This window comes from Mus pahari, chromosome 8, assembly GCF_900095145.1.
Source record: "Mus pahari chromosome 8, PAHARI_EIJ_v1.1, whole genome shotgun sequence".
NCBI classification, from domain to species: Eukaryota; Metazoa; Chordata; class Mammalia; order Rodentia; family Muridae; genus Mus; species Mus pahari.
This window is the reverse complement of record NC_034597.1, coordinates 15381914-15407094: the sequence shown is the minus strand read 5'-3', so window position 1 is coordinate 15407094 and position 25181 is coordinate 15381914. Positions and strand designations below refer to the sequence as shown.

General features: G+C 46.9%; 1 protein-coding gene across 37 annotated transcripts in view; it reads left to right on the top strand.

Moving 5' to 3' along the window:
- Kcnma1 (potassium calcium-activated channel subfamily M alpha 1) overlaps positions 1-25181 on the top strand; it is a 710028-nt gene that overhangs the window by 192234 nt on the left and 492613 nt on the right. For all 37 annotated transcript variants that reach the window (XM_021202810.2, XM_021202821.2, XM_021202818.2 and 34 more), the window contains exon 2: positions 9616-9777. In XM_021202810.2, coding sequence (XP_021058469.1) covers positions 9616-9777 — 162 coding nt within the window. The remainder of the gene's footprint in view (positions 1-9615; positions 9778-25181) is intronic.

Genomic DNA, 25181 nt, shown 5'->3' with positions numbered 1-25181 from the left:
ACGGATGTTCCAAGGTGCCCGGTAGCTCTCTCTGTACAGCACGGTGACTCTGAGAGTCATTTTAATCTTTTTTTTTTTCAGAAAAGAAAACAAGTTTTGTAGGGTTACATAGTATCCTTGAGACAAGAGAAGTGCTCATAAAATGCAAATTATAAGGAAAAAGGATCTGAAGGAAATGAGCTTCCGGCAGCTTTGTAAGGCCACTGGGCTACATAGGGACTGCTTAGCACCTCAGTTACTCCTCTTTAATATGGGAAGAGTAGTGTTTCACTGTGGTACTGGTGATTGGTAACAGCATTCACAGAGATAGCACAAAGCATTTGGACGATTGTCTCTGTTACTAATCCAGCTGACGCTCTGGCCTTGCCTCAGACCTGCCGGTTGTGATTAGATTCTGGAGCTGGTCTTCCAACTGGGACTCTCAGATGGCTCTGTTTTCTAGCCAGTTTAGAGCCATTCTACCTGGGTGGTGCTCATGGGGTTGCCCTACAGATTGGCAGTTCTGTGTCTGCCTCCTTGCAGGTCAGCCAGCTGCCTTAGACTTCCCCAAGGATACCCTGACACAGGAGTCATAGAAGATATATTTGTTTAACCAGTTGGGCTACTCATGAGATATATATTGCTTAACCATTCCAAGGCCCCAACAGTGAACTCTGGGCTTCTACTAGTATTATTAAAGGCGTCAGTCATCATAATTCTGCAAAGGTACATGCATTCATTACTAAAGCTTGGGGATGACTTATTAATTGAAAGTAGCAAAGGTTGGCATTTGAGAACATGTCTCATGCTTCATGGGTCAGCTTGGCAGTCCCTCTCTTAGGACATTTCTCCAAATTCCTTTTCATACATGTCTGACTACAATCTAATTTAGGTTCCGCACTATGTTGATTTTTAGAAGCTGTCACATGAGAGACCATCAGTGATACTAACAACCAGCATCTTGGAGAGAATGCCTGTCTGGTTCTTGGTACACTGTGTCTATCTGGGCACCATGGGATAGAAAGAAAAACCCGGCCTCTATACTTAGTCTAGATCAGATTTAAAGATCAGTTGGGCTACTCATGAGTATAGTCTCTTGTGCTGAGTAAAACAACCAAGTGGAGAACTTGGACTGTCATTGAGATAGAGGGGACCAAGAATTTTCTGAGGGCCAGCTGTCCCTGTACTCTTTAGTAATAGGAGTGGCTTATCAAGCACTCTGAGAAGAACTGGATGGATCCCTGCCCCACTTCTTCATGGCCCCGGTGAGGGAAATGGCATGCAGTAGCAGAGCTGAGCCAGGAACAAGCACAGTGAGGGACCCGAAATCCAAGCTACAAGGTCAAGGTAGTTCAGAGCCAGACAAGACCCTTGGGGAGAGTTTACACAGCTCTTTCGATTCTGAGACATGAGAATGTGAGGCCCAGAGCTTTTGTTAAAGGTCACTTAGCCTTTCTCTACCTTTTTTTCTACCACAAAGACTTCTGAAGTGTGATTGTTCAAACAGGTGCTTTGGAGAAAGAATCCCTGGTATACCTGGATAGCAATGGCTGAAAATTCCTGAAGCATGTGAACTGTATACTCTGGTGGCATTCTAACTCTAGAACAGTAGGCTTTGTCTGAGCTTATTTTTAAGCTTCTGTGTTCCAAATCTCTAGACAAGGTCCCCATTCCTGGATCTGTCGCCCAATAGTTTGCAAGAACACCAGCTGGTCATTTGGGATGGCCTCATCCAATGTCCCAAGCATTAATGAAAATGGGATTCTCTGCAGCCCTCTCTGCAGCCGTTCTGAGGAACATTCTAAGCAGCCAGGAAAAGAATGCATAAGTGGGTTTCCCAAGGGCAGAAATGAATTCTGCTGCCCTTCCTCACCAGCTCTGGCTGGGACCTGAGGGCTCCTCTGCCCTAGTTCTCTTCTGGAGTTTCCCATGGCTGCCTCCTCTCAGCCATCCATTCACAGAACTCCGGCCACGAACACCCCAGCTGGTGGCACCCACATTACGCTTGAGCTGCTTTTGGTAATCTGCCTAATGCCCTAATATGCAGGATTACTAGTACCTGGGGAAATGCCCATGTTCTGCAGTCCTCCCGCCCAGGATGCGCTAGAGGCTGTGGTGGGCTTTCTTCTTCCATTTCTGGCAGTGGGGTGGGCAGGAAAGGAGGATAGTTCTTCCAACTGTAGGCTCTGGGGAACCCTAGGGGGACAGGATCAGCATGATGATTTGTATGGAGGCATGGAAGTATCTCCTCCCCTTGGGGGGATATTTTGAGTCATGATATTTCAGAGTTTTCAGCCAAAACAGGCTGCAGAATGTCATGGTCATTCTTGTGAAATAAAGCTGAAATGGGTATATGGAAATTACAGACTCTCCCCTTCCCTTAAAGTCACATTCACTTATGTGTAAATGGCACAGAGCCTTGATGTGGGGCAAGAGCTCAACGATGCTTTGATCAGAGTGCCAGAAGGCCTGGGCCTCCCTCCCCTGTCCCCACAGCATTGGTCCTCTGTGCCCCCCCCCATAAGACTGGGCCTCCTAGGACAAAGAACTATGGGTTTGACTCACTACTCCTTGATTCCCAGGTGTTTCTGTTCAGAGAAACCAGTCAGGGTGACACTGGGCTATGGTCTTCCCAAGGACAGGTCCAGTTTCACCAACTGCCACCATCTGTCTGGCAGGACAGAAGCTCCTCGTGCCGTATGTCCAGCTGAGGGCATCTGTATGCAGGTGCCTAGCTCAGCTTGACGGATGGGGAGGGGGGCAGAGGAAAGCATGGAGTGCGGCTGGGAAGGGGTTTAAGCAGATGGAACAGTAAAACTCAGAGGGGAGTCTGTATGTGCAGGCTCAAGCAAAGCAGCTTCTTATGTAAACCCGGAAAATGTGAGAGCACAGTGGGGCCATGAGGCCCAAGAGATGGAAGTTTCTTGTTCCTGCCTTCTACAAAGGCTCTCTAGAGTTGATCATTTGGTTTATCCCTTGGAACTAAGGCCCTAGGCTCTAGCACGTGTTTCCCAGGATGGGAGATGCATCTAGCCCCTTGGATGGTCCAGAGGGAAACAGAGAAGTGATTTTTTTTTTTTCAGATCACAACCTTAGGGCATCCAGGACCCAGCCAGGGAAAGGAAGGCCTAGCACACTGAAGGCCTCATAAGAGGAGAGCTGAGCCTCTGGGGATGTGAAGGACAGGGGATTAAATCACATCATCTCCTGTATGGTGAATCTCAGCTCTCAGTAAGAAGGCTGCCCATCCTGTCAGCCACCCATGTTCATTTCCAGTTTGACATTCAACTCCTTGAAGTAGGATTTATGGTTCTGGACTGGTTCTTGGAGGACAAAGGATGGGGTTCCTCTCACCTTGATTTAACTCACCTCCCAAGGTATAAAGACCTTGAGGACGGTCCTCTGAGGTACGGGCAGTGCCAGAAGTGGCTGCCCTGCACGCTTGGAATGATGACAGACCGTTCCCAGGCCCTGGCCGAGTCAGTCACCCCCATAGTCATCCTGTCCTAGGGCCATCTGTCCCTGAGATGGCAGGACAGGTTTGTGTGCCCCTTCCTTTTGCTGTCAGACAGTGCCTTCTTGGGCCAGCTGCTTAGACCTGTACCTGGTAAATGAGGGCATTAGCACCTACCTCATAGGACTGCTGTGATCATGGTCATAATGGCAGCCAGTGTCATTATCATTACTGTGCTTTTTACTAATATTAGCCAGATCCTGTGCCTGCCAAGAACTGACGTTCATTTCCTGCAGCTCTCTTCCATGCCCCTCCCCCTTCCCTCTTCCTCTTAGGTTCTCCCTTTCCTTCCTTTCTTCCTTCCTTCCTTCCTTCCTTCCTTCCTTCCTTCCTTCCTTCCTTCCTTCCTTCCCCTGTTCTGCCCCTCCTCCTTCCTTCTCCCCATTCTCTTTCCTCCATCTTTCCCTTTCCCTTCTTTGTTCCCCTTCCCTCTCCTCTCCTTTCTCTTCCTTCCTTCCCTCACCTCTTCTCTTTTCTCCTTTCTCCCTCCTGTTTCTTTCCCCTCTGTCTCCCTCCCTCTTCTGCTTCTTTGCTCCTCTCCATCTCCCCCACCCTCCTCCTTCCCAGCCCTCCTCTTTCTTCCTCCACTCCATTAAAATGGATTTGTACTTACTGGAGCCTGCAGTATTTAAGCTGTAAAGCTGACCGTGGTCTCTCCTGTGTAGCTCCACTGCAGTGACAAAAGTACATTGGCTTCCAGATAGACATGAAAATCCTACCTAGCCAGGGATGGTATGTCCAATAGGGTGGTTAGGAAAGGGTCAGGGATCGGATGAGTGTCTCAGGCAACGCCCAGGAGCTGAGTGTGTGGAGCCTGGGGCCGAGGGAGCTACCAATGCTAACAGCCTCTATGTAGAAGTAGCCCTGGATGGTTCTGGCAGCACAGGGAACCCAATGCAGCTGCAGTGAGAGGAGTGGGTTTCAGACCCACTGATGACATTTAGGAGTGGGTGGGACAGTGTGAGGACTGATTTGTCTTCAGAGAAGAGAGGGGATCTTTCAGAAGGGCACAGTGACAAAGTGATTATGATTAGCTTTAAAAAAAAACAAACAACAAACAAAAAAAAAACAAACCAACAACTGTATTCTCCTTTCCAGGTGGCCATTGCCTAGACTACTCCTGAGGCTGAGGCTGGGGCCAGCCTTTGCTACTGTGTGGGCTCTTTTTCCACTCTTTATACCCCCTCCCAGTTTCACACCCAACACTAGACCAAAGAGGCAAAAGGATAGGAGAGAGAGAGCCCTAAATCTAATTCCTTTCCTTTTGTTTCTTCTTTGACAGACAGCATTCAACCCCCGCTAAATGACCAACAACCACACTCACTCTGCCTCTCAGGGACCCTACTATTTATATACCCTCTAAAAAGTTCCCAGAATTCCAAAATTCACACAATCACAGAGATTATCTGCAGCTGGTAAAACTACTCGTCTGTTAGAGCACGAGGCAAATCCTAGTCAGCTGCTGCTGCAGACAGTCCAAAGCAGCTCCACAGCCTACCAGAGGGGACTGAGACCATTCTGATGTTAGGTATCTCCCAGCTTCCCATGCCTACAGTCTGGCTTAGAGACTTTCTCTAACCTCACAGCACTGAGGTTAGATGCAAGCCCAGCATGCAGCCGTGCCTAGCTGAGAGGAATAGAAATCAGGGGCCTCTGAAAGAAAGCTGAGTGACTCTTTACTGGGACTCCTCCCAAGGTGGACACTGGTGATGGGGGATGGGGGAGCTGTAGCACAGACTCAGTACTCAGGGTGGGAGCTTTGCCAGCACTACCACCCCGCTCCCACGGGTCTCTCTACCTCTTCTGTATGCTTCTGTCTCCTCTGCTAAGCATCTTTCCATCTGCTTCCATGTCTGGTGGTCGGTCCTTCTGAGGATGGAGCAGTGTAGTCCAAAGTCTGCAACGCGTATCTCTCTTGGTAAGGGAGAAGTTCACACAGTGATACCCTGCCTGACAACAAGGTCAGCTTCTCTTGGCAGTGGTAGAGTCCTCTTCAGGGAAGTGGTGAGTTTGGGGGAGCTGGGTGGGCCCTTTGTCATTCAGGACAAAGCATGTCTGAGCAGTCTGCCAAGCAAGAAAAGAGGAGAAACAAAGTCCCAGGACCCAGAGACTGCCTCACTGCCCGTGACCCTGTCTCTCCTTGGAAAGGAGAGGTTGGTCCTATGGAGCTGAGAGCCAGGATGCATCTAAGACATCACTTGGTTTAGCCTGCCTAGTGTGGGAATTCCCCTAGCTGTGCTGGGTAGGGTCCCACAGTCTTGCTGGGGCCTGCAGAGGTCTTCTGTTCTGTTGTCACTTTAAGGAGGTTTACTCTAGACCAATGGCCTTCCCAGGGCCCAGTGGTCCTGGGAAGCTGTGACAATTGGGGTTTCACTGAACACTGCTTGAACAAGTGCCTTTCATACCTTCTCAGAGATGGGGTGCTTCTCCCCACTCTGCACAAAGGAGGCAGATGCTCAGAGTCAACATGACCAAAGGGAGTAGAGCACACCTAAGCCCTCGTGGGCTCTCTGCTGTCCCAGGTGACACCTGCTGTCAGTTACTGACTCTGTAAAATGGTCTGTGGAATGTCACATGTCTGCTGCATTTCTATAGAGCTTAAGAAAGACGAATGCACAGAAAAATTTTACATCCTAATTTTTGAAACCAGTTCTGACTTCATAGATGGGGACCATCACTGCTCTAATAAACTCTATTTACCCTAATGCCTCTCACCTCCTGCATGTTCCCAGCAGGGCCACTCAGCCCTCCGGGTCCCATCCCCTTCCCTCTGGTATGTGGAATTATAACATAGAGGGGTGTGGGACTTTGTCTTCTAAGCACAGAATCCCCCAGCTAACCTGGCAGGCTGGCACAGGGCTTGCTGCAACTCCCTGCTTCGTGACCCCTCCCCCAGTCCTGCCTCCCACGTGTGGTAATTAAGCTCACAACATCTAGTGTAAGCAAATAATAACAAGGGCATTATCTTCTGTTAGTTTGTGTTTTTCCTTGCCTATCATAAAGCAATTAAAATAATGAATGCCTTGTAAAACAATAGGTAAGAGGGTTGGTGAAATAGCACGCTATGCGCTGTATACCTCTTGTGCAGTGAATTATAGATGCATTAAAACCATGGCGGCTGCAGGGGACTCCCTGCCTCTGGGCCTTTTCCATGCTGAAAAGTGTCTGTCCTTTGAGACACCAGGTTCAAGCAGCAGGAAATTGGCCCTCCAGGAGGCAGCCAGAGACCAGTTGGCTGGTGTTCTGTGTAACTCAGTTGGTAGTGTGTTTGCCTAGCACAGGGAAAGTCCTGAGCCTGATTTCTAGTACTGCATAAAGTGGGAGTGGTGGTATGTGCCTATAACCACAGTGCTCAGCAGGTAGAGGCAAGGGAGCTCAGAAGTTCAAGGTCATCGTTGTCTACATGTCTAAGTTAAGGCACTTGAGGTTACCTGAGACCCTGTCTCAAAAACTTTTGGGTTGAAAGCATGTCTTTCTTTCCGTTAGCCTTCACCATTCACTGGCCTGTTCTCAAAGTAGCAGGTGATTCTGGCTGAAGAGGATTCTAGGAATGTTCTGGAGTTAATGTCTGTCATCTAGTTGGGATAAACAAGGTCTGTGGTTCTCTAAGTTGACCTCAGGAATGAACATCAGATAAACCTATGGGTTCTGGAGTAGGTCTGGCACTCCGAGTAGCTGAATACACCTTGTGCCTTTGATTTTAGTGCTAGCTCGAGGCTGAGAGCCAGTGCAGTCCAGTGTCAATAACAGATGTGAGGTGGAGCCGGGACATTTTGGGACTTGGTACTGAGTCCCTGTTATGCGCCATTAGGCACTGTTTCGTTCTGGGGAGCCGGCAGTTTTGCCCCTGTCCCAGTCTCACAGGGCAGTCTCTGAAGTGGTGGGAGGGCTAGATTTCTGTTTTGACTATGTAACTTGTCTACCGTGGCTGACAAAGATCACATCCTGCCGGTCCTCCCTGGAATCTCAGCACCAGGACAAGAGTTAGCAGACCACTGACACTAGCCCAGGAGGCTTGAGCAGCGGATGTCACACAAATCAGAGGTGCCCCAAGGCCTGCCTCCTTCCCGAAGGCTCCCACTGGAGAGAAAGCAGCCATGCTCATCCAGTCCTACAGCCCCAGCTTCTCACTCCTACTCTACCAGAGCCAGGGGCAGCCAGCAGGAGAGAAACAGGGGTCAGGAGCATCCCCAAGACCAGCAACTCACCCAATCCTCCACTCCCCGACTTCCCTGGTCTCACTGTGCCCACCCTTCTCCTCCTAGAAGGCTTCTGCCTTTGCCTTCGGTTCCCCCTCCCCAGTCCCACTTTAGTCCAAAGCACAATGATCCCCAGTGTTTGTCTCTTTGAAAGTGAATACCAGGATTATAAGTGATGAGTATAATTTGCTGACATCTTTTGCCATCTCCATCTGCATTAATAATCTCAGTGGGTGTTTGAGTATGGATCTATTGAAATTTGATTTTAGAATGAGGAGTCTCTAGTGTATGTATAAACCATGGATTTTTGACATATTTATAGAGATATTTACTTACCTGAAATTTAGATTTGACTGAGCATCCTATGTTTTACCTTGTGTCCCCAAACCCAGGGCTTTGGAGGTGACAAAGAGCAGATACTCAGAATTCTTTGTAGCCATTCATCCAAAGTTTAGATTTCTTGGGGTTGTTGTTGTTATTTTTGTTTTATTTTGTTTTGTTTGCTTGGGTTCTGTGGTCCACGCTGGCTTTAAACTTGTGGACGATCCTCTTGCTTCAGCCTCCTGAGATTACAGGTGTGGGCTACCATGCCCGATTTCCTTCATATTTACTCTGTTAGCTTTGTGCTTAGGGCTATGTCAGGTGTAGCAGTGTTGCAGCGGGGGATGGAAATGAAATAAATTAGTGACTTATGGACTGTAGATAGAGGGTTCAAGAGCGATGGAGAACACTGAAACAAAACAGTGGCATTGGAAGAAGAGAGTCAGTGTTTTTCAGAGGGTAGTGGGTGAGATGCTGAGAGTGCCTGGGTGAAAAAAATAAGGAAACAGAGGCAGGAGCAAGCCTCCAGCACCAAAGGATGCAAGCACCCAAGGTTCAACACTGTGTGCAAATGTGTACCAGCTTCACATGGGCTCTGGATATCTGAAGGCTCTGTACTTTAAGCATATTTCAAGTCTGGAAGGGGAAACTTATTGCCTCTTGTAACTCAAAGAATCGGACCTTAGACACAGCTGGATGAAGGCATTCAGGTGATGACATTAGTGTTCTATCATATCTTTCCTCCATGTTGTCTTCCTTTCAGGGAAGGCTTCAGTTTCCCTGACTGTCCCAGCAAACGGACCATACTTAAGTCTTATTGGCTTGGCAGGGGTCATCTGACTCTTCCCCAGCCCAAGCGCTAAGGGATAGAATGAATGATCTATCTGCATCATTGCTAGATCATTGAGAGGCCGTCCTGAGTCCCTTTGGAATGGCATAGATGCCGAGCGAAAGGTGGGGCATTAGTAAAGGGAGGAAGGCTGGCACTAGGAAGGCAGAGTGACTCATGCAGAGACTTTGTGGAGATTGTGACTCTTCTTAACTTCTCTGTGACCAGAGGCAGGCAGGCATGTGAAGTGGTCAAAGAACAGTGCAGCCTTCTGTCTGTCACAAGGGCGTTCTAAATGGAACTTTACAAAAAGGATTCTTTGGGAGCCATAGCATGCACGTGGAGGTCAGAGACCAGTTGGGTGTCAGTCTTCTCTGTCCACCTTGTTTGAGAAAGAACCTCTCTTTTGCTGGTCTCTGTTGTGTATGCAACCAGGCAAGTTGACCTGTGCCTGCTGTCTCAACTCTCCATCTTTCTGTGCTGAAGTTAAGATGTACTCTACCATGCCCAGCTCTTCCTAGGTTTGTAGGATTTAGTCTTATATTCTTGCACATGCATGGAATGTGCTTTACCCACTAAGCAATCTCCGCAGCTTGGTTTAAAAAAAAATTAAAGAAAATAAAATCCTTCGGGATCTCTCCTTCCCACCTCTGCATCTTTATGCCACATTCTCTCATCTGGGAAACTCTTTGGGTTTGGACTCTTTATGGGTGAGCATCTGATTTAAATCCCGCTGTTTCCTATGTCTCAACTCTGATTCTCTCTGTTGCCAGGAGGCCCAGAAGATAAACAATGGCTCCAGCCAGGCAGATGGTACTCTCAAGCCAGTGGACGAGAAAGAGGAGGTGGTGGCAGCCGAGGTCGGCTGGATGACATCTGTGAAGGACTGGGCAGGGGTGATGATATCTGCCCAGACACTGACTGGCAGAGTCCTGGTGAGTCCCTGGCCCCTCCCATACGAGGTGGTCTTGTATCTGCACAGGGGGTTTGCTTGTGAGAGGTGATGACGCTCTGAGTTTTCTCCAGGTCATGTGGGGGTGAGTGGCCGGTGCTCCACGGAGCTCTCAGATCAACGTGGTTCTCTTCGCACATATCTAAGCCTGCAGCGCAGGGCCATCTACAGACAGTAGGCCATCATTGTGCACTCACAGCCTGCTTATGGGTTACACTGAACTTTCTCAGCCAGTAAAACAGATGTACCCATGTGGGCACAAAATCTCTCATGCACACACTATACCTGTATGATCTCAGGATAAAGGGTGGGGTATAGCAACATAAACCAAAACCATGTTCAAAGTTTGTCAGTCCAGGACTCAAAAGTCTACCTGTACAACTTATGAGAGAGAGAGAGAGAGAGAGACAGACAGACAGACAGACAGACAGACAGAGACAGAGAAACACACACAGAAACACACACAGAAGGAGAGCAGGAGAGGGAGAGAGAGACTTTATGTGTGTGTTTAGGCACATGCTCATGTGTGTGTTGGTTTGTACAAGTTCCTACTGCTGTCATCTAGTGACTGGAAGAACTTGCTTGGGTACATTGTCCTATTCTGTACTGTGTGAGCTAGCTCCTGAACTGCTCCTAGTATACATGTGTGCATGTATTGGGGGTGGGATAAAGTGTGTATGTGTGATGTATGTGTGTATAGGGGTATAGTGTGTATGTGCAAGGTGTGTGTATGTGTGTGTGGTATTATATATGTGTGTGTGTGTGTATGTGTGTGTATGTTGGTATAATGTGTATGTGTGGGGTGTAAGTGTGTGTGTGTGTGTGTGGTATAGTGTATATTTGTGTGTGTATATGTGGGGGGTATGTTTTGTGTGTGGTATAGTGTGTGTTTGTGTGTGTGTGGTATAGTGTATATTTGTATGTGTATATGTGGGGGATATGTTGTGTGTGTGGTATAGTGTGTGTTTGTGTGTGTGTATGTGTGGGGAGTATGGTGTGTGTGTGTGTATATGTGTATGTGTGTGTTTGTGTGTGTATATGTGTGTGTATGTTGGTATAATGTGTATGTGTGGGGTATAAGTGTGTGTGTGTGTGTGATATAGTGTATATTTGTGTGTGTATATGTGGGGGTATGTTGTGTGTGTGGTATAGTGTGTGTTTGTGTGTGTGTGTGTGTGTATGTGAGGGGGGTATGTTGTGTGTGTGTGTGTGTGTGTGTGTGTGTGTGTGTGTGTGTATGCGTGCAGTGCTCTTATATATTTTAGGTGCCCTGTTTCTGACTTAGGCCTTCCCCAGTTAGGGCTCACACAAGCACATCTTGCCTCTCTTATCTACTTATAGAGAACTTGGCCTCACCGGTTTGCCTTGTGAGCCCCTGGTTTGGGTTAAAAATTGTGACTAAGGCAGGCTTGCTGGGGCCAAAGGGCTACAGGGGCTATCAGTGTTTCAGTGCAAAGAATGGGGAAGAACTGGGCAGGTGGGGATGTCCCTTATCCCTGCTAGGCCCATGACCTAGCCTAGGTGGCTTCCTTTCCTATTGCAGCCCTGGCTGGTGGCTTTCTTGGGTTTTCTCTGGGTCAGGAGTTTCCTGATGATGTATCCAGGTGACTTATCCCCAGGACTTCAGAATATGTTTTGTGGAGGTCACCATTCTTGGGCTTGAAGTAGGGGTTCAGTGAATAGTTAATTGGCTGGTAGGTAGAATAAGCAGGGACCTCATCAGTTACTGGATCAAAGATCAAGCTGGGACCTGGGGTAGTATGCATAGTTCCCCCGGAAACTGCTTCTTCAGTGAGGAGGTGAATGCGAATGAAGAAGGGGAGAAGAGTCTCTACTGTCAGTGTCTGGGATAGGTGCCTGCTAGAGGGAGTGGGGAAGACACTCCATGCCCTGCCTGCAGAACTCAGCCGAATAACCTGGTGGGAGAACAGGACCCTGGGATCCAAGGAAGCTTCTTTGAGCTTAGGCCAAAGAGTTACTTTGGCACTAGCTGAAGGCTGACTTACAGAGAGGGGAAGTGGACATTGACACTTTGGAGGACAGAGAAACTAGCCAGATCAGTTGCTACAAGGGGGGAAGACACGAAGACACTTAGGACCTTTGTGAACCAAGAGAGGATCTGATGAGGGTTTGCATGTGGCTTGCTGCTGGAGGGGATAGGGTACTGTCATCTCTCCCCTCGTCTGATTCTGTAGGTAGTTGCTTTTGCTCTCTCACACAGAGATCTGGATAGACTTTACCCTAGAGACAAGTGAGGTTGGGTTCTGGGTCTGCATATGCTTGTGCAACAGGGGTGAGGCCATGCCTTCCATATATATGGTGGCTGCTCTGTATAGTAATGAGAATGATATATGATAGCCATACTTTGTATTTTGAGTGAGCAAGTTTAAGAACACAAGCCAAAGTTAAAGGGGAAATAGCACACAGTGTATAGATATCCAAGTAGCATTAAACTGGTATACAAAATATCTAGCAGACATGACAGACATAAACTGGGAAAATTGAGACAGTCAGTTGGAATTCCCAAATTGAATGTCCCCCCCATCCCATGGCTAAGCTTCTCACGGCTGATGTTCCAGTTTCTCCTTCCCACTATAGGTACTTTATTATGGGATGGGCAGTAGTAATATCCATTACCACTACTAGTACTACATTATTGCTAGTGTGACATCTATTATTACTCTCAGCCTGTTTTACCCTCCCTGTCACAGAGATTGTGGGGGCAGCCCACCGCAGAAAAGGAGCCTTGGAGGGCTCTCTGAGACAAACCTGCTTAGGTCTGAAATAGGGTAGGAGCAGCCCCATTTCAGTCAGCTTCTCAGTGAGCTCATACAGCACGTGATAGTTCACCAGTGTAAAGTATGTCACCACAGCCATGGCAGACACAGGCTGGCAGGGTTGGCAATATTGTCATAGTTGCACCTGTCCAAGGCCATCACAGCCAGTGCCAGTGTGTTCATCAGAACCTCTGAGGGTTTCCAAGATCCAGCTCTGGGCCAGTCCTCTTGTCGGATGAGGTGGGAAATAAGCACGGACATTAGCGGTAGAGTTCTTGCTTAGCCTGCATCAGGCCCCAGGTTTAATGATGAGTACCCAAAAAAAGCTGAAGAAAGGCTAAATGTGATGTGCACCCTAGGACTTGAGAGGCTGAGGCAGGAAAATCACAAGTGCAAAGAACGCCTGTGCTACATATCAATATCTTGCTTTAGAAACAAACAACAAAAATCCTGACCAGAGGGAGAAAAGGACTTCTTGGTTGGTCAGCGGTCAGCTAGGAAAAGTGGCTAAGACAGAAAGCTTGCTTACTCTTTAGTTTCCCCTTTCAAAAGTAGATGAGCATCTTGAAAGCCGAAGGGAGGAAATGATGTCTTCAAGGAAAGCAAGTTATATGGGCATCACATGGTACATCATTGGACTCTGGAGATTGGTCCAATGAGGCCAAGGGCCAAGAAGGCCAACGCATTGAGTTCAAAGAAGGCCTGGAAGGTTGCCTGGAGACAGCTTGTCTGGCCTGAGACTACCGAACTAATGAATTTGGGCAGAGTTTCTAGAGTGTCAAGATTTTGACAGTGGGGTACTGTGGTTGTCTGCCATATAGCCACCTGGGCGGAGGTAGCTACTCAGAGGGATAGCTCCTGAGACAACTTAGGATAGTGAGCTGCTACCTTAGTGATGGCAAGCTAGGGAAGACGAGGCTTGAAGTGTAGGTAGTTCACGAGGTCAGGGAGGTAGATAGGAGTGGTGTTGTACAATTGGGGAGCATAAGGCCAAGCACTACCCAAATACATCCAAACTGCTAATGATGTACTATAAACCACATTATAGAAAGCATCTTGTGAGCCCTGGACTGTGACAGCCTTGTTCCTTGCCATCAGTTGAAAAGGCATGGGCTGTGCCATTATATCCACTCACATATCCTACATAGTTGTTGGGTTGAAGGGTGTTTTAGTTTCATTCCTGTTGCCATGATAAAAACACCCAGACAAAAAAGCAACTTAGGGGAGAAGGAGTTTCCATCAGCTCATAATTCCAGGTTACAGTTCACACTGTGGGAAAGTTAAGGTGGCAGGAACTTCAGGAGGCTTTAAGACTAGAGAGAGAACAAATGCATCATGCCCATTTGGTTGCTTATTTGTACTCAGCTAGCTTTCTCCTTTTGGACATTTGGGAGCCCCTGCCTACGGAATGGTGCTGCCCACAGTGGACAGGTCTTCCCACATCATTTAATTTAATGAAGACAGTTCCCTAGAGACATGTCCACTGGCCAACCCACAGAAGACAATCTGTCATCAGTTCTCTTCCCAAGTGATTCGGTGTTGTGGCAAGTTGACAATTACAGCTAACATGGGGGCTCATCACAAGGAAGTAAGCTAATCTTACCAGAGAATCTATTTCTCCTTGACAACTGAGACAAATCATGGCTCAGGGAGGGATTTTGTTGGGAAAATAGAAAGCAAAGCAGCTATTAGTGGCAGAGCCAGCTAAGTAGCTCTATAGACCTCAGAGGCTCAGCTCAGTGTCCCTTCTGGATTATGACTGCCTAGGTAAGGACAAAGCCATTTCTAAGTCACTACCCAATGTTGCTCTGAGTGCGATGATCTACTATTACAGTTCTAGACCCAGTCAGGTCTGAGGCCCCAGTCTTGACTGTCTTAACCCTCACAGGTAGAAGCAGGTTCAACCCAATCCTTTTTGCTTAGGGCTGTCCAAGATGTCAGCTGATCTCTGGTCTCCTTGAAGAAAGTCCTGCCAAGGTGCTGGATCCCCTTGAAGTGATGGATCCCTGCAGCACAGGAGAACGCAGAGCCTGGCTTTGTACAGAACACAGATCTTACCAGCACACAGGACAGAGCTGCCCTGCATGTTCTGAGCCCAAAGCTGTGTTTGTTTTGAGCTGTCCAGATGTTTACCCCCTGTGACAGTGGGACCAGTTCTCTTTCTCAGTTTTCAATCTGTTTTCTTTGATGCATGCTTAGGAGCTTGCAGGCGAGACTATTAAGGTTGGAATATGGTAGGTAAGGTCTAGCTGGGGAAGGATTGTCTAAGTAGCCTAGATTATCTGTAACAACTGATCTGGCTAAGTACCACATTCATTTGATAAATGGTAATTTCTTCACAGCTCTGGCTGTGTACTCCATACAGGCACAAAACAGTGAGCAAAAACAAACGAACAAAGCCAAATGTGAGTTACACATACTGTTGGATTAAATAAATAATTGTCCAGTTCCATCCCAGGAATGGCAGGTGGTCAGCAGTATTCAGCTGGGCCTCAGCCCCAAAAAGGTCGGTTCTTTGACTGCAATGCTTCAGGTCTCAGTCTCTCTCCTTAGGACCACACATCCTAAACAAAAGCCAGAGAGGCTGATGGGTGGAGCTCTCTTCTGAAACACGGGCCTGAGCCATAGGTTAACAGAGTGATGCCATGCAGACAAGGTAGTCTCTTCCTTGGTTTCATTTTTTAAATTAAAGACTATTTTTAATGAAAAGCAAAGTGGTGTGTGTGTGTGTGTATGTGTGTGTGTGTGTGTGTGTGTGTGTGTGATATGCTTATGAATATGTAGGCTTATGTACCTGTACAGCTGGATATAAAGGCCAGAGCAGGACACCCAGTGTCTTCTTCCACATTGCGTTGTGAGAAAGGGACTCTCTGAACTGAGAACTGACCCTTTGGGCTAGGCTGGCTTGACCCTGGGGCTCTTGTGCTATGCCTGTATCTGCTCCCACTCTACTATGTCAGGGTTGAAATATGGAGCCATGCCTGGCTTTCCACCAAGGTGTGTTAGGGATTAGAACTCAGGTCCTTATGCCTACTGCATACTAGCTCTTAACCACTTAGCTATCTCCCTAGCCTCCTAATGAATGACTGTGAAAGTAAAATTGGGTCTCTCTGTCTGCAAGTCCATCATCAATGTACACAATCAATCACCTATCAACAATATTGGGGCAAAATTGCAACTCATTGAATGTGTTTGTCCTCTTTTTCTCTTTCTTTCTTTCTTTCTTTCTTTCTTTCTTTCTTTCTTTCTTTCTTTCTTTCTTTCTTTCTTTCATTTTTTTTTTTTGGTCATCCCTAATGAACATAGTGAAGCAGTTATTTCCATCACATTTACACTGTGTTAAGTATTGCAAGTAATCTAGGGATAGTTTCAAGCCTACGGGAGGATGCGCGTAGGCTTTCGGCAAGTACTACACCATTTATATAAGGGACGTGTGCATCTTTGGATTTGATACCCACAGGGAGTCTTGGAAGCAGTCTCCCACAGATGCTGATGGACAATCGTAGAACAGTACATGCTTATTTTAGAATTCTGGAACATGTTGGAAGAATCGCTGAGAAGTTCCATTTTAGGATATGGAGTTGGCCTACACTCAGTGAGACTTCAATGTGAAGGAAGATGTCTTTAGGATTCTTCCCAAATACTTGGGCGTTGCTGAGGATCACGTTGCCTACATTTCACCTAATTTACTTCAGGCACACACTCCTGGAGAAATTAAATAAGCTGCTTTCACTAGAAATCATGGATTTGTCGGCTAGCACCATGATTATTCTAAGTTGGAAAAGGGGTAATAGCTCTTGGGTGGCTGTCGTGAGCCAAGGATGTCTGACCTACAGGAACATAGAGAAACCCAAGTTTGGATTTTATGTGGGCTCATTTCTCACACTTTTCTCTGTTTCCATTTTCTTTCCTTCTCTCTGTCTTGAGTTCCTTACTTTCCTAATTTATGTATGTGTGTGTGTGTGTGTGTGTGTGTGTGTGTATGCGTGCACGTATGTGTCTGCTGTTAGGTGTTTTGTACATTTTTTGTGAGCCAGATTAAACCCTTGAAGACTGAAGTGGTATCTCAAGACAGGGGGCAAGAAACACATGGACCAGCTTTTGTTTGTTTGTAATTTATAGACTCACAAACCTAAAATCAATATAGATATTTTAGTTCAACATTTTGGCAAATGTTCCTGTTGTGAACATTGTTATTAGGCTTTGTGAACTATACAGACTCCATGTTAACTACTTCATCTGCCATTTTGATTTGAAAGCAGTCACAAACATCTACACTGTTTGGAATGTGTGTGCCAATAAAACTTTATTGACAGAAGCGGGTGATGGGCCCGTGTGCTTTCTTTCATAAGCAACAGTTTATCTTCTTTCTTTATAAAGCAATCACAAGGTAGGAATGAGAGTCTTATAGAATAAGAGTAACAGTAGTGGAGAATTCCTTCTACAAGGAAGAAAGATGTAGACACACACACACAAACATACAAACACATTGCTCCCTACCCCAATCTCCACAAACATTTCGTTTCTGAATAGTCACATTCATCTCCATTGATCTGAGAGCAACTGTCTCTCTAAGAAATCTGTCTTATGGCTAATAGTAGCTTTACCTCAAGGTTTGAGCCATGACTGCATTGCATGAACCTTCTGTCAAATCTATGACTGATGCAGTGTTTTGTGATTCTCTTAAAAGACTGATTTCCCCAACACAGTAACTGGCTCCCTGGGCAAAGATAAAGCTGTTAGCATCGTTCATGTTAGTTCATTTTCCCACTGGCTTATGCTGCTGCACTTGAACGTTGCTCCAGGAAACATGCAAATATAATTCCACCAACTGAAAACATTTGCTATTTGCTTTCATGTCTAGGGGAGGCTTTATCAATGTATGGAGAAACAAAATGCCAGTCTCACCCTTTATTGTTCATTTTAAATAGGTCACATGGGTATCATTTGACACATTGTATACCCAACCCGGGGCATTTTATTCTTATCTTCAGGGGCTCAAGAGAAAAATCCAGGCTCAGCATGCCTTTCAAGCGGAAGTCACTGCATTGGGTTAATGGGGTGAAGTAGCTGTGCTGTGTCTGCTGAACTGTTTGAACATGGCACTTGATCAGTGAACCCGAGGAGGGGTGCATGTGGGCACGATGAATCTGCTGTGTGACATGGGTTACTGTCCTTCATTACTTACCATTGGGGGGGGGGGGCGCTGATAAGGGCTGTGTCTCTTGTGTGTACCCTCTCCCTTATCAGTGAAACATGGTAGCAAATTTGCACACAGCACATGTCCATTGTCTTCTCTCTTCCCCACATCCATTCTTTATCCTTTCATATTTTTGGCAAAGCTACCTAAAACTGTTACAGCATCAACAGTTACTCTATAGAGCAGAAAGAATAGGAATCTTTGGGAGTTGTATTATGGATAGTGATATGTTACTGCTTCTCTTCTGTCCTGTTGGAAGCCAACAGGTTTTATTGGCATGAACACCCTTAAGGGTGGGGGTGGGATTGGGTCAAACGACTCACATAGTAATTCACTACTAGAATTTAAATTATGCCTCTTTATTTTATCCTGTGTTAGTACATTGGTGTTAGTCAAGAAATCATAGATGATATATTATATTTTTATATGGTTAAGTTACTGTTTTGACTTTGATAGAAGAGGCACCGGAGTTATGACACTGTGTTATTTGTGACCTGGTACCATTTATTCAGATGGAAGATTATGTCACGGGAGCGGTTGCACTGAGCAGGCTCCCACCTCAGGTTGCGAGCTGCCTGTTGCTAGAGATGCTCGCAGTTGTATTCTGACATAACTACCGACAATTGGTCAAGCTGAATCCTCATTGCTTTAATTAAGTGGCACTGAATGCAAGAGATGCTTTGGGATAAAAATGATTCTCTGGGACCTTGGACAGACTTCATTTCCTACCTGATCTTGGAGATTGCCCATGCCTATAGATGCTTACAGAGGCATCTGGAGCAGGAGAGTAAAAAGCTTCTGACTCACACAAACTTCTAGTCCTTTTTTTTTTTAAATTTAAAAAGATATATTTATTCACATATCATATTCCGGGGTAGGGCATGTCACACATTAAAGTGAAAAGACAACTTGTTAAGAGTTAATTTTTTTACTTTCTGTTACCATTTGGGTCTCTGGGATTGAACATGGGTGGTCAGACTTGGTGGCAAGCCCCTCTACCCATGGAACCATTTTACTGGCCAGGGCAGCTTCAGTTCTTATTTCCCTGTGGAACCCTTTTCCCGTGGCATAGGGGTGACACCACTGAACCTACCCAACCATCTATCTGATGGTTATAGCACATGGGCCAGAGTGGCTCGCTGCTCTTTTGGTATGGCTTAGGAGCAAAAGATAGTTTTTCACATTTTCAAATTAATTTAGAAAAAAATCTAAAAAAAAAAATATTTTGCAACACATGGAAAGTATACAAAATTCAAATTTCATTGCCCTCAAAATTTAATTGTCATGCAATTAAAAGCCATGCAAGTCCCTTTACGTCGCGAATGTGGCTACTTTTGTAACACAGTCCAGTGAAGACACGAGGAGCACCCGTAGAGTCGAAAACTCTCACCTTCAAACAATTACTGTCTGGCCCCATGATGAAAAGTTTGTCACCCTCTTTCAAACTGGTGAAATTCATCCCAAATAATTTTCTAAGCTGCCCACTGCACAAGGTAATAGATAGGATGTAATATTTCTGCCATCTCTGAACAAGGCACCTCTATGGCTCGAACAACGGTTCCTGTAAGCTCAGTTGAGTCTTAAGTAGAGAGTAGGAAGCGGTAGAAGTTGGGCTGAGTGGCCCCAGGCTGCTAGCAAGTTCTTTGTTTATTCTTTTAGCCAGTTCAGCCTAGGGGCTGGGTCTAGTCTGCTTCTGAGATCATCATAGCAAAGTCACCCCTTGCACCTTCTTTCATGGCTATTCTCCTGCTGTCTGCTACCCAAGGCCCTTCATCCCTGATATCCACAGCCCTGTCCTTCCCTCCCCCTGAATCCTTGTGTGAGGACTGTCCTGATGCAGGTCTATAAGGCGGGTACCTCAGCCCACCCTGGCTGCTGGCCTGTAAACTGGTACCCAGTGTACCCAGCTCCCCAGGGTGCCCCTTTTTTAAAAGCCCAGCTGCTAATTTTACTAGCTGGCAGGTTGGCTCCTCTGACCTCCCCAGAGCTTATGGAAAAAGGAAGGACAGACTTAAATATCAGACAGCTCTGGAGAGCGGAAGATCCTTCTGGCCCAAGAGTTTCATGCTGAACCTCACAGTGACTCCAGACACTGTTCATGGTACAGTGACTCCTCTACCTTTAGATGTCCAAGAGAACAGTGGCTGGGTAGGGGTCGTACCTACTTTTGTCTTTATCTCAACCATTTGCCTGTCCACCTCTCTGGAACTAGTCCCCACGTGTTAATTGGTATATTATAATGGAATGTCCCTTCCCACCCTGCTTAGCCTCTGCCGGGCTGCAAGCCAGGAGCTCTGTCCTTCAGGGAGGGTCTGACTGAGGCCTGTCCTCTTTTCAGCTGCTTCAGTCACTGGCCAGGTCATCAGAACATACCAGGAGGTGAGATGGAACACTTCATAACAACAAATATTCTGTATTCCTGGCAAGGAGCTGCTGTGGTGCAGTCCTTGGAGTACAGAGGGCCTCTGTGTGTGTTGCGGCTGAAGCTGCAGCCAGACGACCATCCCCGTCTAACCTCTCCTCAGGGCTTTCATTCTGGGCCAATAGCTTCATCTTCTGAAGCCACAATTTCTTCATCCTGCTGGTGGGGAGAATGTCAGACTCTGGGTCTTCCTGTTGTGGTGATACGTTCTTGAATGCATGCCAGAAAACTGCCTCTTGTGTGGCTAGTGCTCGATAAACATTGGCTCCCATGGTTTGTGTTACCTGTCACCCCAGGCACCATGTTATAGTGTCTGTCATGGAGAGCCACAAAGGCAGGGAGGAGGCGGGTAAAACAAATCTTTTCCAGAGGGGTTGGGGGAGAGAGAGAGAGAGAGAGAGAGAGAGAGAGAGAGAGAGAGAGAGAGAGAGAGAGNAGAGAGAGAGAGAGAGAGAGAGAGAGAGAGAGAGAGAGAGAGAGAGAGATCTGAATGCTGAGCAAGGCTACTGGACAGCTCTGGGTATAGCTAGCCATCCCTAGTGTGGGTCTAGTGTGGGTCTAGTGAGTCAATGTTTGTCCTGTGCACACCCTTCATTCAGGTCCATCCAGGGTCTGGCCTTCCTGAGACTGGACTGGCTCGTGCCAGCCTGACTCACTGTTGTCAAGCTGGCCAGGAAATTCTCACTTCATATGTAGCCACCCTGAGCTGTGCAAGGGCCAGAGGTGGGGTTGTCCTCGGCTCCCTGGAGCTGTCTTTGTGGGCATGTGTGTCACAGGAAAACCTTTAGCAGGATAACAGATGAGTCTCATGGAAAGAGGGTCAAGTGCATTCAGTATGGTCTCTATGCCCAGGCTTCCCTGGAGATAGAGTGAGCCTGACGGAGTATGTGGCTGATTTCAGTGAGCACGTCAGCAGCACCATATGTGAGGTGTGTGTAACAGCCATGTTGGTGGCCACAGACCCACTGAAAAGACATGGCAAGGTGTGGCACATGGCAGAAGATATGGGTGAACATAGTATGTACATGAATGTGTACAAGCACACATGTGAGGCGAGTTCTCTGGACTCTGTCAAACATCCTGGACAACTATTAGAAATTAACCATCATTAAAGGCACCAGATACCTCTTATTTCTTACAGAAACTCTGCACAGGACAAAAGATACAAACTGAAAAGCAGGATGCTTGGATTGGTTTGGATGCTGTGGGGAGTCCCTCGAGCAGACCTGGGACCTCAGCATTTCTAATTCTAGTCTCACGTCCCATGAGTCTCTGCTGCCAAATCCCAGGGGTTGAATAAATACGTTTATATGACTAGCATATAACCGGTCTTCTGCCTTACTGTCCTCCTGACTCTTTTCCTTCCTTCCAGACCAGTAAGAGTTGGTGCCCCCTGGAGGTTTAGAATGGAATGGGCGATTCAGAGCTTTTCAGTCAGGGCGTGTTTTTCTCCTCCTCGCTTCTCAAGCCCTCAGAGGTTTAGATGTGGATATTTGTGAGAGAAAAAAAAAATCTCTTAGTGGGCTGTGACTGCCTTTAGAACCTCCATTCCAGCTGCGAGAAAGTTTAGTAGAGAGACTCAAAAATAGAGACGGCGGTGGTGATGAAGTCGCTCACACTAGGGACCACATGCAAGCTGATGCTTCCGAGTTTAGTTTGCAAGGCTATGTTTAGGAGGAGGCAGACGGACTCGTGCCTGTGGGCCCTAAACACTCCAATCTGGAGGACTAGGAGCCCCATTTAGAGAGTCAGGTTCCAGAAAAAGGCATCTTCCAGAAAAGACAATTTTAGGGCAATGATACCACCCAGAAGCTACCATTTTATTATAAGAATTGTTCTTTCAAGTTTGGGGAGAGAGAGAAGGAAGACTTGGGAGTTGTTTTGTGTCTGTTTGTCTTGAGGAATCAGAACACTCATAAACTTAATTAAATGCACCCGAGCCTCTTATGCACCAGGGCTCTGTTTAGCCCATCTAGTTAATTTCAGTTAATGAAATTAGCCATGTGCGGATATGGACAGCACGGGAAGATGAAGTCAGTAACCTCTGAGTGGTAGCTTGGGTCACACGGTGTGTAAGCCTGCAGGGACATAGGTTTTCATTTAACCTGGGACTTCCAAGGATCCTTCCATCTCTGTGCCTCCGCCCTAGGCAAGCATACCATTGGGCCTTTCTTGTTTAGAAGAGATGGTTAATCCAGAAAGTAAATGGACTAGTCACACCGGCTCTGCCACGGGCGTAGGAGCCCAGGATCCAGTAGACGAACTGAGGATCCAGAATCTCTTTTCCTGTTTAATGTCCCCCACCCCACCTTTTTTTTTTTTTTTTTTTTTTTTGTGACTGTGGCTAGAGCAACTTTCCTAAGGAAAGTAGGGGATAGCTCACCAGGGAGGAGAAAAAGCCAGTCGCCATAGTTGTCTGCAGTTACAGCAATAATGCCGTGAAACAGAGGCCAGGTCACAGAAAGAGGGTGTTTCAAAGGGCAACAGTTGCCTGGTTTCTGGCTGTTCTCGAACCCTGCTGGATCTTTTGCTCTGTGAACGTTGTTTTGTTCGAGATGGCGTCTCCTTCTTAGGGGCCCAGAGTTCATCAAGTCGTCTCAAACTGATGACTAAGGAGGGATCTAGAAATCTGTCTGTCTCTGCATGGAGTTTGGAAGGCCCCAGAGAGTGCTCTTGACCATCCTCCTTGCTTCTGGAGAAAGGTCTGGGTGTGATGAATTTATTGGAGAGTCTATGCTGAACTGGTTTTACAGACTGGACATGCAGAGAACGATCTATCTGGGTTTCCATCCCTGCCGAGAGGGCAACCCCTGGCAAAAGGAAAGCCGTTGCTTTAAGTAGCTGTTAGGGAAGCTACCATGATTTTATGGCTTCCCCCTAAGCCGGGATCTGGGTAACTTAGTTTCTTAGCCACCTCCGAGTTTTCCAGAGTTTTCCAGAAGGTTTAGATCGATGATCTGGAGAGGCAGGTCACTTGGTCAAGTGCTTGCCTCATAATGACGGTGTTCCCAGTTTAAGCTCTGGCACCAACATAAAAAAGCCATGTGCCATGGTACATACTTAATAGTGCCTGTTCTAGGAGACTCCATCTCAAACAAAACAAGAAGCAAAGTGTGCCTGAGATATGACACTTGAGCCTGTCCTCTAGCCTCCACAAAAGCATATTTCCCTGCTCGCTCCTGTGTGTGTGCGTGCACGCGCCTCCCTCTGGAACTCCAGGCCTTGTTTGAGATCAACCCACACACATACAAAACTCTCATGTCAAAAGAACTAATGGTTAACATAAAGCCACATCCTAATCCTGCCTCTGCAGTCACCTTCCTGAGTGACCTTGAGCAAGTCAGAACCTCAGAGTCTCTGTGGGTAAAATGACAAGTGTCGGGTGTTTTTGAACAATCTGTACCTTCTCAGGCTCCCCAAGCTCTGGGCTTCCACATTCCCTTGCTTACTTACAGTCAGAAAGGCTAGTGGGAACTTGCCTTCCTTAGACCTGTAAGGCACTTGGCCCTGTGCTCAGCGATGGGAGCGCTGCGCGTTAGTCTTTTTCTTGGCTGTTGGTCCCATTGGGAGGATGTGGGTAGACTTGGGAAGTTCCTTCCTGACCTTCCACGAAGGTTAGTGAATGGTCTCAAATCTAAACTTCTTCTCATGGCTTTCAGGCCTGAGAGGCAGGGTCACTGCTTTGCACTCAACTCCTTTAATCTTTTCCCTGTCTAAATCTCTTCCACAAAGGCACAAACATACAAAGAAGGGGGAGCATCTCTCTCTAGAAGGGACTATGGCCATGGAGTTGACAGGGGGAAGGATGCCATGGGAGAAGGACCTATACCTTCTGATTCTGAGGAGCTGGTTTCCTTTTAGATTTTTCAGCCTTGGAGCCTGCATTAGATATCTATCTATCTATCTATCTATCTATCTATCTATCTATCTATCTATCTATCTATTTATTGCTATGATAAAATCCCTGGAAAGAAGTGACTTAAAGGTCTGAGAAACCAGAATCTGTCTACTGTAGCAGGGAAAGCCTAGGGAAGTCCGTGGCTCCTTACAGCTGTGGCAGCCAGTGCATAAGGCTGGCTGTTCACAGCTCAAATGGATGGAGAAACAGAGAGCGTGGGCCAGAAGGGGCTAGGTTATAACCCATAAGGCTAGTCCCACAAAGATCCACTTCTTCCCACGAGGCTTCAACTCCCGAGGTTCTACAACTTCCCCAAACAGCATCCTAGATGAGGACCCTGTATGCAAAACATGTGCTTGTGGGGAACCCACAGACCTGTGCTAGAACCCCTTACTGAGTCATCTTCATGGAGTCAGCCTTCTCTAAGGGATGCTCACTATGACTCTGTGTGAAGTGTGACAGTCCCACTCGCCTACAATGATTTGAAGGGATGTCCTTTCACCAGCCTTTGCTTTAGGAGACCCCAGATGACAGATGTCCCTCTCTACCACCGGGGCAGTTTTTGAAGGTCGGGTTTTTTTTTTTTTTTTTATCTTTGCAGGTATGAATGTTTCGTAAGTGGCACATTTACTTAAAAGAATGACTGCCAGGGGCAGTTAGGAAGGGGCGAGAATCTGAGGATCCGTTAATGTGGAGTAAGGGGGCCTAGCAAACAAAAAATGAAACCATACGCAGGCTACCTCCCAAAGTTATGTGAAGGTACCCAACGCTGTGGGTGATCCATGAAATTCAGATTGCAGTCATTTCCCAAATGAAGCTTCGAGTTAACTTCCTAGATGAGCTGAAGAAAAACAACCGCCACACGCCCTCGGTGGGCTATTTCAAGTGTTTCCAGTTTAATTAACATGATCCTAAGCAAAGGATGTCCATATTCCTGGGAGGAAGGCTTGTCCTTCCCTGGGTCCTCAGTGATGAAGTGTTACTTTGTCTGTTTCATTTTCCCAGGTTCTTTACCCCTGAGAGTTTGAGCACGGGAAGCCAGTTTCCATAGTCCCCTGACCGGAAGGGAGCTGCATACTGAGGCTTATGG